Source organism: Gopherus flavomarginatus, chromosome 22 (genome assembly GCF_025201925.1).
Source record: "Gopherus flavomarginatus isolate rGopFla2 chromosome 22, rGopFla2.mat.asm, whole genome shotgun sequence".
NCBI lineage: Eukaryota > Metazoa > Chordata > Testudines > Testudinidae > Gopherus > Gopherus flavomarginatus.
Window position 1 is genome coordinate 5,242,773 of NC_066638.1, and position 12,120 is coordinate 5,254,892.

General features: G+C 44.9%; 1 protein-coding gene across 4 annotated transcripts in view; it reads left to right on the forward strand.

The window, feature by feature from the left end:
* CSMD2 (CUB and Sushi multiple domains 2) overlaps window positions 1-12,120 on the forward strand; it is a 560,963-nt gene that overhangs the window by 352,727 nt on the left and 196,116 nt on the right. For all 4 annotated transcript variants that reach the window (XR_007770925.1, XM_050932578.1, XM_050932579.1 and 1 more), the window contains 5 exons: window positions 1,133-1,459; window positions 5,712-5,906; window positions 8,582-8,720; window positions 9,286-9,473; window positions 10,957-11,145. Coding sequence is in view for 3 of the 4 variants with exons in the window: in XM_050932578.1 (XP_050788535.1) it covers window positions 1,133-1,459; window positions 5,712-5,906; window positions 8,582-8,720; window positions 9,286-9,473; window positions 10,957-11,145 (1,038 nt within the window). In the remaining variant the exon portion in view is untranslated. The remainder of the gene's footprint in view (window positions 1-1,132; window positions 1,460-5,711; window positions 5,907-8,581; window positions 8,721-9,285; window positions 9,474-10,956; window positions 11,146-12,120) is intronic.

Genomic DNA, 12,120 nt, shown 5'->3' on the forward strand with positions numbered 1-12,120 from the left:
CCCTGAAGGCTGAGGATTTTTCATTTGCACTGGTCCCCCCCATCCCCCTTCCACGCAATTAATTATGTTCATGGTGCAGGAGTTGAGTGCGATTCTTCTTGACGTCGTTAGTGCGGTAAAAGTGAGTGATTAATTCCTAATGGAAAGGGAGCTGTCCAGTGCACTCAGCACTCTACAGCTTGGCCAATCATATATTGCCATGTCTGTTTGCACCAAGCAGCGTGAGTATGTACAGCATTTTTCAGAGAAAATCCAGTCACTGGGCCTATTCAGTGGGAAGGGATTGACCCCCATGCAAAGTGGCTATCAAATCACAATGGCACTGTTTTATACCCACATTGTTTTGGGGCAAATGACTGCAGAAGTGGCAGGCCAATCGGGAATCGAGCCCACAGCTCCTTCCCTCAAGGAATTTGCAATTTGTAGCCCTGTCCTGTAAGAATTTAACACATTGGAGTAATGCTATGCATAAGAAGGATCCTGTAGAGTTCAGGGAGGCTGCTTATATGCATCGAGTTATGTGGATTTGTAGCATAGGGGCTTAGGTTAGAACTGCATTTAGCAAATGATCGTGTAAACCAAATAGCACCCTGAAGCTTTAAAATATCCCCTATCCTGCTGGAAAGGGGATGGTTGAGGGGTTTTTTTGTGTGTTTTTTAAACAGCTAAGTGTTGTTCCATGGAATTCACCCTGCAAGGTGCAAACTCCCCTGCAGGGTGAATTCCATTAAGTAACATTGAGTTCTGGGGGTGGGGGGAAGAAAGAGAGAAATCCACACGCTACTTCCTGCAGGATAGGGGAGCATGAAATCTATTGCAGGCATAGTGGGACTTTAAAGCTTCAGGGTTACACACAGCATAAAGAAGGAGACAATGCAATCCCTGGCTGGAAAATTATTGACCATTGGGAACCAAGGACCAGAGAATATTTTTTGAATTGAAGATATTTCTTCCTCCCCTTTATAAATAAATCACTGATGCCCAGCAGTGAATGGAGCACTGATCCCTTCCCATCCTAAATGCTTTGAAAAGCAATAAGGTTATGAATTTGCATTGGGGTGGGTGGGAGGAGTAACAAGTCAGGGTTATAGGAGCTGTGTGCTGCATGATTGATGGCGATTTCTCATTGCAGTTTCCTGCTTTTTCAACTTCACCACCCCATCTGGGATTGTCCTGTCACCAAATTACCCTGAAGAATATGGGAGCAGCTTGCACTGTGTTTGGTTAATTATAGCTAAGCCTGAGAGCCGGATCCACTTGGCTTTCAATGATTTTGATGTGGAGCCTCAGTTTGATTTCCTAGCCGTGAAAGATGGAGGGACTCCTGAGTCCCCGGTACTGGGGACCTTCTCAGGGAGCCAAATCCCTTCGTCTCTGACCAGCAGCGGCCACGTAGCCAGGCTTGAGTTCCAGACTGACCACTCCATGGAGAAGAGAGGCTTCAACATCACATTCACCAGTAAGTGCAGAATCCTTCCTTTCTACTAGCACCTGGAGGACAGGCATCTTGCCAAGTGGAATTATCATCTTGGGCCAGATTCTGATTGAACAGAAACCAGAGTAAGTCCAGAGTAACTCTGATATCAATGGTGTTACTCTGGATTGACAGATGGTGCAGTATTGGTCAGAATGTCGGCCTTTGGGTCTAAGGCACAGAACTCAGAAACAGGAGTCACAGGTTCTGGTTCCTGGCTCTGGAAATGCGTGTGGTCTAGTGTTGAGAGCAGTGAACGAGGAATCTGTCTTTCTAAGGTTCTTACCTGGCCTGCATCACGGCAGCTTATGAGTACCTCACAGTCTTTCATGCATTTATCCTCATAACCCTCCCTGCGAGATAGGAAATTGCTATTATCCCTGCTCACAGATGGGAAACTGAGGCAAAGAGAAGTTAAGTGACTTGGCTAAGGTCATGTGGGAAGTCTGTGGTGGAGCAGGAGATTGAACCTGGGTCTTCCAAGTCCTAGGCTGGTGCCATAACTACAGGCCAGGTAATTTTCCCAGCTCTGAAAGAAAGCAGAGTCTAGGGTGAGAGCAGGGAATTGGGAGTTAGGATCTCACATGCCTCAGTTTCCTCATCTGTAACATATGAATGCTTATCTGACAGAGGTTTGGTTGATTTTAAAAAAAAACCCTGTGAAGACTTCGAGATCTTTTGATGGAAGATGCCATATAAATGTTCAGTGCTATCATTATTCACTTGTACTGGGAGGCATACAGAACCTGTGAGGACAGTGAGAGAGGCACTATATAAAATGAAGGAATGAAACAGACAGGGTTATGTATGGCTTCACATAAATTCAGGCCTTCCGTGTTCAAGTGAATGCAAACTACCATAACAATTTACACTCATGTTACCCTGTAATGTTCTAAAGAACATTATTAAACCTACTCAGCAGAAATGATAAATGATTCAAGTTATAACGGCAGTTCATGGCACTGCTAAATTAATCGTCTTTCCTGCTGATAACTGCAAATCAGCCATTTAAAAAAAATGTAGGTCTTGAGAAATCATTTGCCACATCAGATCAGGCTATTGGCTCTTCAGGTAAGATGGTCTGCTTTGGGCAATGACTAATCCTTGATGCTTCAGAAGAAAGGGAGTACCGGCCCCTCTGCCAGTGCTGCTTTGCATTGCTGTAAATGATGAACTGAGGGCAGGGCCAGCAGCATTCTGCCCTCAAGCATACGTCTCTTATGCCATGAACCCCTGAGGAAGGGAATGTCACATGCTGGAGGCTCTCTGTATGAAGAAATGTTTAGGCCAAATTATCTTCTGTTGTAAATGAAGCCTATCAACTCTCATTCTTCTTGCTCATTTATACCAGCAAAGAATTTGTCCCTTTCTTTTCAGCTTTTCTATCTGTCAACCATTAACTTCCTTGACACTGGTTGACAGGATCAAAAAGTAGGGATGGAGCCCAAGTTTCTAAGTTTCACAGTCCAGTAGATATCACTGTTAGCAAGAAGAAGGAGTACTTATGACACCTTAGAGACTAAGGTACCCCCTCCTCCTTTTTGCTGATAAGGCTAACATGGCTACTACTCTGAAACTGTTAGCAAGGGCATCCTTGTTAGTTATTGATGTTCCATTAGCACCTAAGAGCACCAGTCATGAACCAGGACCCCAATGTGATAGGCACTGTATAAACATGTAACAAACTGCTGGTCCCCCACTCCAAAGAGCTTACAACCTAAGGATAAGGTAAGGGACAACAGACACATATAATAGACAGTCGGGGAGCACAAGGAAACTGTGAGATTCAACCTAAATGTTTCTGCTTTCTTAACTGAAAGTGGTCTTCACAGATTGTAGTAGTGCTGTGTCGATAAGACTGCTCCAGACATGGTCCAGAACTTGTCTCAGTCATTACACTTGTAAGAGCATAGGTGTGCAATTGATCTGGGTACTGCTGCCTTTCCCATGGTGCTAACCACCGAAGAACATTACAAACTTTTTTTCAGGTATGGTCCACATAGTCATAAACTTAATGAAACATTAAGACCAAATTCTTGCTTTCTGATTGATGGCCTTGGTTTTTAACTGCTGGTAAAGGCCAGTGCTGACAAGTGCCCTGTATCTATGGGTACATGCAACTCCACTTCCAATTTTGCAATACATAAAAAGGTAATTACTTTGTTTTATAATAGCAGTAATGACTGAGGTCGGCTATTTCATGGCAGGCCATGGTTAAAGTGCTCTTCGTGTTAGCCTCAGGTCCTCAACCCTTTCATATTCAGTCAGTTTATTGCCCCTCTGTGCATGCATGCCCCTTGTTGGCTGTTTGTTGTGTAGCATTTCCGGAGCTTCAGGGAAATTCTCTCAAGCAACATTTTTGTGCCGTTTCAAATCTGAAGAGTTGTAAAGGGTGTTATTGCAGGCGTTTCCAGGGTTCCCATCCCTGTATTATCTCAGCACCTCACAAACGTCAATGGTTTTGTCCTGACAGCACTGCTGCAGAGGCGAGAAATTATCATCCCCGCTTTGCAGGTGAGGAACCAGGGCATGGAGAGATCAAGTTATTAGCCCGAGGTCATTCAGATTCATCGAGGCCAAGATTTCAACCCCCGAAGTCCCAGAACAGAGCCTTATCCATAAAGCCACCCGTAATTCTGCCTGTTGTTATAAAGTGAAAAATACTGTTAGTGTTGGTGATGCTGGAGTCATGAAATCTGGGTGGGTATGGAGAGAATGGATGGCTCAAGGGAAGCAATGGGGCAGAGTTAACCCCTAGTTATCTGGTTTGAATGCAGTACAGGTTACAGAAGAGCACAAGTCATTGCTGTTCATTGCTTTTGTGGAATGAATTTGCAGTCAGAGGCGAGGTCTACACGACAAACATTACAGCTGTAGCACTGCTGCTGTGCCTCTGTAGCACCGTAGTGTAGACATTTACTGCAATGACAGAGAGGATTCTTCTGTTGACTTGCGCTGTCTACTCTGGGGCTTAGGTCAGCTTAACAACGTCTCTGAGGGGTGTGAATTTTTCAGACCCTCTAAGCAATGCAGCTGGGTTGACTTAACTTTCTAGTGTAGACCAGCCCTCAGTCTCCACCTCAGAGACCCACGGTGCAGCTGGCCCAACTGGCACCATTGACATTCCTGGACACAGAGACTGGGAACCAAAAAGGACAAGACAACTGGACACCCTCACCCTAAATGCCCAGGCTCAGATACACTGGTGGGGAAGCGTTCAATGCCGCTGCTCAGCCTGTACCTTTCATATGGACAAAAAAAATTTAGGCTGCTCAAATCACATGAACATTCACTGGCAGTTGGGTTCCTAACTCCCTTGGCTACTCTGAAAATTCTGGTCTCTAGAGCTTTCAATCTAATTAATAGACTTACAGTGTTTTAATGATTTACTTAGTTTGAGGAGCTAAACAGTGGTGTTTCCTATGGGAGGGCCAGCCAGAGACCACAGCATGGGAGGAATAAGGTGGGAGCACTGGACTGGGACTCAGGAGACCCTGTCTGTGTTCCTGGCTCTGCCACTGACCTGCTGGGTGACCTTGGGCAAGTCAAATCCCTTCTTGGTGCCTCAGTTTCCCCATCTGTAAAATGAGGATAATGGTACTGACCTGCGTTGTAAAGCACTTTGAGATCTATGGTCGAGAAATGCGATGTAAAAGTTACGTGGTAGTATTGTTTCCACTAGGGCTGCTTGAAATTTAGTTTGAATTTTGACCAAAAAAATCCCAGGGCGGGGGGAGTTTTGCATAAGCTTATGCTGTTTTTCACCCAGCTCTACCCTTCACCTACACTTGAGGGGCCTGATCTATCTATCTATGGTGCTTAGAGGGCCCCGTCACCATAGCATCTGAGTGCTTTGTTATCTTTACCATAACTAGCCTCAGAGCATCTCTGTGAGGTGGGGCAGGGCTATTAATGCCGTTGTACAAATGTAGAACTGAAGCAGCATAGAGAGGCTAAGTGACTTACCCAAGGTTACAGAGGAGTTCTGTGGCAGAGCAGAGACTTGAACTCAGCTCTCCTAAATGCTAGGCTAACTCCTGACCGCCTGCGCTGTTCTGTCTGTTCTTGAGCCAGCTCCCATTGAAGTCAATGTTGCCTTCAATGGTGCAGGATCACACACCAGGCAGCTCTGTGGAAGTGAAGATCCTAGATTTGGGTCTGACCTGGTTGTTTCTCCGTTGGCAAGAGGTTGGGTGAGGAAGCGGCTGACTCACTGCCATTTTGTCATCCCCTGCAGCGTTCAGGCACAATGAATGCCCCGATCCTGGAGTGCCCGTCAATGGGAAGAGGTTCGGCGACAGCCTCCAGCTTGGCAGCTCCGTATCCTTCCTCTGTGATGAGGGCTTCATAAGAACCCACGGATCAGAGACCATCACCTGCATCTTGAAGGAAGGCAATGTGGTTTGGAACAATGCGGTGCTGAGATGTGAAGGTAAATCGCTCTTTCCCCTCCCTCTCCAACCCCAACCGCAGGGATGATTTAGAATCTGTTTTGAACAGAAGATTAAATACTTGAGGACTTGACTCTGGCCCTGATCCAGCAAAGCATGTGCTTAACTTTAAGTGCATGGATAGTCTCGTTGAAGAACATGGGCTGCTCGTGTGCTTAAGATGATATCCTTTGCTAGGTCAGGGCCAAAGGGCTTAGCAAGTTGCAAGATCAAACCCTAAATAGATAATTTAATTGTGGAGGGGGTTAGTGTTAGAAAGAGAAATCTCCCGCTAATGGCTGCAGCCTAGAGAGAAGGAAGCTACTACCACTTCCCATCGATGCCCCAATCCTACAACGTTTTCTTACATGCCTTGCACACCGTGAAGCGCCCCAATGACATTAAAGGGCATCACACCATGGATAAAGCAAAATGTATGCATAATTCTTCGCAGCACTGGACCCTGAAGGAGATTTCTGTTGTCTCATACATAGAAGCTTGTGTTATTTTGAGCTGAAAGACCAGGGTTCTAATCCCCAGCTCCAGATGTGATTTATGTACTGTTGGACTCTTGTCTGCGCCCTATAGCTTCCTTAGAAACTTAAACAAACCAAATAATCACTCAGTGATTAAGTCTGTGACTTTTTTTTTTTCAAATAAATTATGGGATTTTTTTATTAGTTCAGATCTGTCTACAACAGGTGTTTTTCTTCACACACACACGCACACAAACAACCACAAAAAGCTTTGATTTGCTAATAACAAAAATAAAATTCTTTACCACAAGTCTCATGGTGAGATGTAAAGAAAAGAAAAAGGAAAGTGTTGAGATGTTTTCCATTTTTTCCCCTCCTGATTTTTGAGACCAAAAATCTTACGTATTCTTCAGATAATAGAAGAAGCAATAGGCCCTTTCAGTGAAATGAACAATGAATTTCTTGCTATAGAAATTCAGGCCTGTCTATGAATCTCCAGTATATCAATGACTGTGTAGTACATCAGGCCCCTATAATGGACTCTGGAATTAGATGTTTTGCAATTACAGCTCCATGCCAGTATGTCTGACTCCTCGCATGCACACGCACACGCACACACACACACAAAGGTTCTGATATGGATTTCAAAGCAGCTCCTGGTGCTTTAAAGTTTCCAGTGTGGAAAACAGAAATGAAATGAAAAGAGCTTGTTAGAAATTAAAAGGCCTCTTTCCCTCCCTGTTCTTGGAGAAGAGATGCCAGGAAGTGATATTTGCAAGCGTTTGAATTACAGATGTTCTGAAGTATTGAGAAATAATTTCAGTAATTGGCCATCCGTGTTTTAATGCCAGTCTGCAAATATTATGGAGGATGCTTTATTGTCTTTTCCATTAAAGGGAGAAGAGGGTACTTGCTGTCCAGAATGATTGTAATTCAGTAGGAGACTGCTTTTTTTGGTTTGTTTTTATCTGATTTTTGCAGGGAGTTGGCAAATGAAATATTTGTGGGGCTGGCTCAGTACTTCAGTTCCCTTTGTGAGCCTGAGTGTTTAACTGTGTGCACGTCACTAGCTGGTCGGGGGAGAGGAAATATATAAATAAAATTATATTTTTATCAACTTTTAACTGTGTAAGCTTTGATAACCCATCTCTATTAACTTGTACTTCTCTGTGCGTGATCTCTTGGCTTGCCTTTGACTTGCCCTCCAGTATGTGCTCAATAAAATGCAAATTCTAATTAGTTCTTAAAAAAAGAAAGAGGGTTTGTGTAGAAGTGTAGAACAGCTTGTCTCTCTCACCAACGGAAGTTAGTCCAATAAAACATGTCACCTCACCCACTTTGTCTCTATGAAATACTGTTTGGTTCCTGGAGAATTACTAGACAAGAAGTGGATAGTTGAAAAAAGAGCATCTTCTCCCACAAAACCAACATGGACAGCAGGTGGGAGGCTTGGGAGACACTGGATAGCTCATGTTTTTGAGAAACTGATTTTTGCTTTTGGATCACTGATTAGGACCCTGCTTGGGAAGGGCTGATCCCATGCCCTCTCAAATCAATGGGTCAGGCCCTTGAGGCCAGACTTGAAAAGGCAGGTAGGCGCCTGGTGGGATTTACTAAAGCATTTGAGCAAGTTAGGCAGCTAACCCCCGTTGAAAGCCAATGGGAATTCAGCAAATAACACAAATAGTCACTTCTTAAATTCCAACTGGGCCCCACCCCAATCTGCACCTGTAGGTGCCTAAACACCTTTGTAACTCTGGTCCTTAGTGACTGAGAGTCATTACTGCCTGGTAGCTGTTTGTTGGCCTGGGGAAGTCAGTTTGTTGGGTCTCAGCCCTGGTGCCCATTTCATAAATCCGCTGAACTGAGCTGGAACTGACTGAAGGCTTTGATAGCCGTCTCAACACAAATAGGTTAAGTCCCAACTGGGCCGTGAAGACCAAGCTGTCCTCATGCCTGCAGGGCAGGTTTGAGGCCTGTAAGTTGGGGAGTATCATGGGGAATCATGCATAAGTAGATTTCAGCCTCCCAGACTGTCCACTTTCATGAGCCCTAACTTCACTGCAAACATAAATTATTGACCTTACCAGTCTAGGAACTGATATGTCCTACATCAGCATACTTACTGTCTGCAGGGGACTCGGGGGAGTAAACTCAGCTAATTAAACCTTTCACCTGATTCCTGTGTCCTCTTTCCCCAGCTCCGTGCGGTGGCCATCTGACTTCTCCGAGTGGAATGATCCTGTCCCCAGGCTGGCCTGGCTTCTACAAGGACTCTCTGAACTGTGTGTGGGTGATAGAGGCTCAACCGGGATATCCCATCAAAATCACATTTGACAGGTGGTCACTGAGGATAAAGAATAGCATGGCTTCTATTAACCAATACTGCATGTGTGTCTGATCCTGTGCTCACTGAAGTCAACGGAAAGATTCCCACTGACTTCAGACAGGTCCTTCATCAAACCTTATATCCAGCACTAAAAAGTAGCACATATGAGCTTTTTGTTAAAGTCAGGCAATTTATTTTGCACATTTTTTCACAAAATTTGCATAACAACCCAGATTTTTTGGGGTGATATTTTCCCCATCATTCAACCAACTCTACAGTTGGTTAATCACCCCCCCCCAAACCTTCCGCTAAAAATGTGAAATTTTGAAATTGAAATAAATGAATAAATCAGGAAAGTGTTGTTTTTTTTTAAGGAAATATTTTCCCTTTTTTCAATCAGATCTCCTTTCTGTCTATAAACTAATCCTCACCACAGCCCTACCAGCTGGGTAAATAAGTGTTCTTACCTCCCTTTTGCAAATAGGAGAACTGAGCACTGGACCACGGTGCCTCTCTGTTATTAGTCTTTTCAGAATTATAACATGGAAATTGCCAATCTCTTTATGTCCCTGGCAGGTTTAAGACTGAGGTGAATTACGACACCCTGGAAGTGCGAGATGGCAGGTCCTATTCCTCCCCACTGATAGGGGTCTACGATGGGACTCAAGTGCCCCAGTTCCTCATTAGCACCAGCAACTACCTCTACCTCCTCTTCTCTACCGACAAAAGCCACTCCGACATCGGCTTTCAGATCCGATATGAGAGTAAGTGCAGTTCCCAGCAGCAGAAAAGGACTCAGTCAAAGGCACATTGGAGCTGCTTCTCCATTCTGCTATGCAGTTAGCGCTGTTACTCTTAAGTGTTTTGAGGACCTCAAGCTATTGCAATCTGATAACAACCTCTGCATTATGATTATCTTTATTGGTATTTATTTTATGTTGTTTTCAACAACTCGAAACAATATCTTCAGAATAGATTTATTTCATAAGGAAGCAGATTCGACTTCCTCTTTCTGTGTTATCCCCTCACCTTAAGACTAATCAGTGACACCTCAGAAGAACAGCCTGTGAGAATCCCAGCTTGTCAACGACCCATTACAGTGCAGTCCTTGCAGACGTTCGAGTGATTTTATGGGAGTCAAAGGAAGGTGCTTGGCTAGAGAGAGGAACTTGTGATTGTTCAGCATTGTGATTATTATTCGGTGGTTATCATTACCTGCATTGATTAACATGCTCATTGCAGTGGCATCTGTGTATGCATTGATTGAGTGAAACACATGTTTATGGGCAAGCTGTGTACTCAGATACTGTCTGTGCAACTCATACGTCTTCTATCGGCTTCAGCGGCAGTCTTTTTTTTTTCTTGTTTTCTCTCTCCAGAAAACACCTGTCAGTTGCTCTAAGTGCTATGCTGTGTGGTGTTTGTGTGTCTGTTTATCAGTCTGTCTATCTGTCTACATACATAGATATAAAATATGTGGGTGTTCGCATAGATAAATAAATACGTCTCACATACAGAGGTAAATTATATCCAGCAACAAACTATGAATGAACTCAACAAAAGCAAGAAATATGTTTGCTATTCATCTGGGACCATATGGTCCAGAATAATCGCCCCACAATGATGTTGATAATGACAACACTTGTCAACCATCATCTCCTTCAACAAAGCCCCCCCCACTTTGCTCAGTTGAGGAACTTTGCTGCATGCCTGCAAGGGTAAGGGCTGTAGGCTCTGGCGATCCAAAGTGGGAGCAAATTCCATAGTCCAAGGACCTGAAGAGAGAAACCCAGCCGCCTGCTGCTTCCTGTTTAAATTGAGAGGGATCCAGCTGAAGTCCCTCCACTAGGAGCAGCACCAGTCATTGCCGTGGGATGTTCAAGGACAATCTGCAGCCCTGCTGCTGTCACTGTCAGAACTCTAGTGGAGACAGCTCTGTTCCCCACCAGTCCTTGGTATCCCGCCCCACACTTTCACTGCCACTCCTGAACAGCTGAGTGACGCCAAACCTACCCATTCCAAGCAATGAACACCATGCTGTCTGAGTGCTTCCCAGCCCAGGGATGATCCAGGTATGGGGAGCAGAACTGGGGCCAGCCTAGATCTTGTGCACGTTTCTCAGATAGCACAAGAGTGATTTAAAAGTTCATGATAAAATTCCTCCTACCCATGAAGCCACCTTCTGGTTAGGGGATGCAGAGGGATCTAGTTGCTCCCTTTAAATCTCTGATTGTTTCTTTGCTGCAGCTGTGAAGCTTCAGTCAGACCATTGTTTGGACCCCGGGATCCCCGTAAATGGACAGCGCCATGGGAACGATTTCTACGTAGGAGCTCTAGTGACGTTCAGCTGTGATTCGGGCTACACCCTGAGTGACGGAGAGGCCCTGGAGTGTGAGCCCAACTTCCAGTGGAGCAGGCCTCTGCCCAGCTGCGAGGGTAAGGGTTTTGGAAAAGAACATCTGGAGGAGTGGAACCCAAGAGTGGTGAATTCTCAGCAGCCTGTGAATCACATGTCTGAAGCACAAAGTACTGCAAACTGGCCTTTATGTACAATCAGTACCATTAAAATTCTGCAGTGACTGGAATACTGCAGTACCTCGGGTATCTGGGGCAATGATCATGATGCTGTGGTGTCTCCAGTTTTCACTATAGCTACCACTTTGCTGGAGGGGCCCGGGGAAGGGACTGTTGAGTTTCTAACAGCACCAACTCAGTGAATCTTATTTGTGATTTCACAAGCAGCGTTTCCCCTGGGAGATGTTGGTGTTCACCAAGAATAAATATCCTTCTAAATGTCTGTGATTTATTGGAGGGGCTGGTGGTGGTGGGTTTTAGGGTGAATTTAGTTTACATTACAGGTGTCCAGTCTACAGATCTGGACAACAAAGGTCTCTGTTGATACACAGAAAAGTTACAGCAGCAGAACGCTTTCCCCCATACTGCCCCCGAATGTGCACCCGTTCTGATCTTGGACAGTTTCCTGGCGAGCAAACAGGTAGTTTAATCTCTGTGGCCTATTCAATGCTCGGCCACTGGCCCATTGGCTCTGGCATTCTGTCTCTGGCAAGGCCCAGAGTGCAGGTGATGCAAGAAAATGAAGGTGCGTAAAATGCAATTGGCCACAGTGCAAAGCTATGCACAGGGAATGGGGAGGGTTATTTTCCCTGACCTGTGCAATAATCAAATGTATGCCCTGATGCAGGAGTTCTGATTAGCTGTAACCATGGATAGTATCACTGGTCATGAAATTAGTCATCCACTGTAGCCAGCATGGGTCCCCTTCTTCAGTGGGCGCCATAGGCTGACTGCTACATGCCACACAGGGAGGTATTTCCTTTGTACGTTCTAAATGTACTTAGTGTGGATTTAATCATGTTGTCCCCAAGGGGCAGGGAAGAAGAGCCTTTTCTG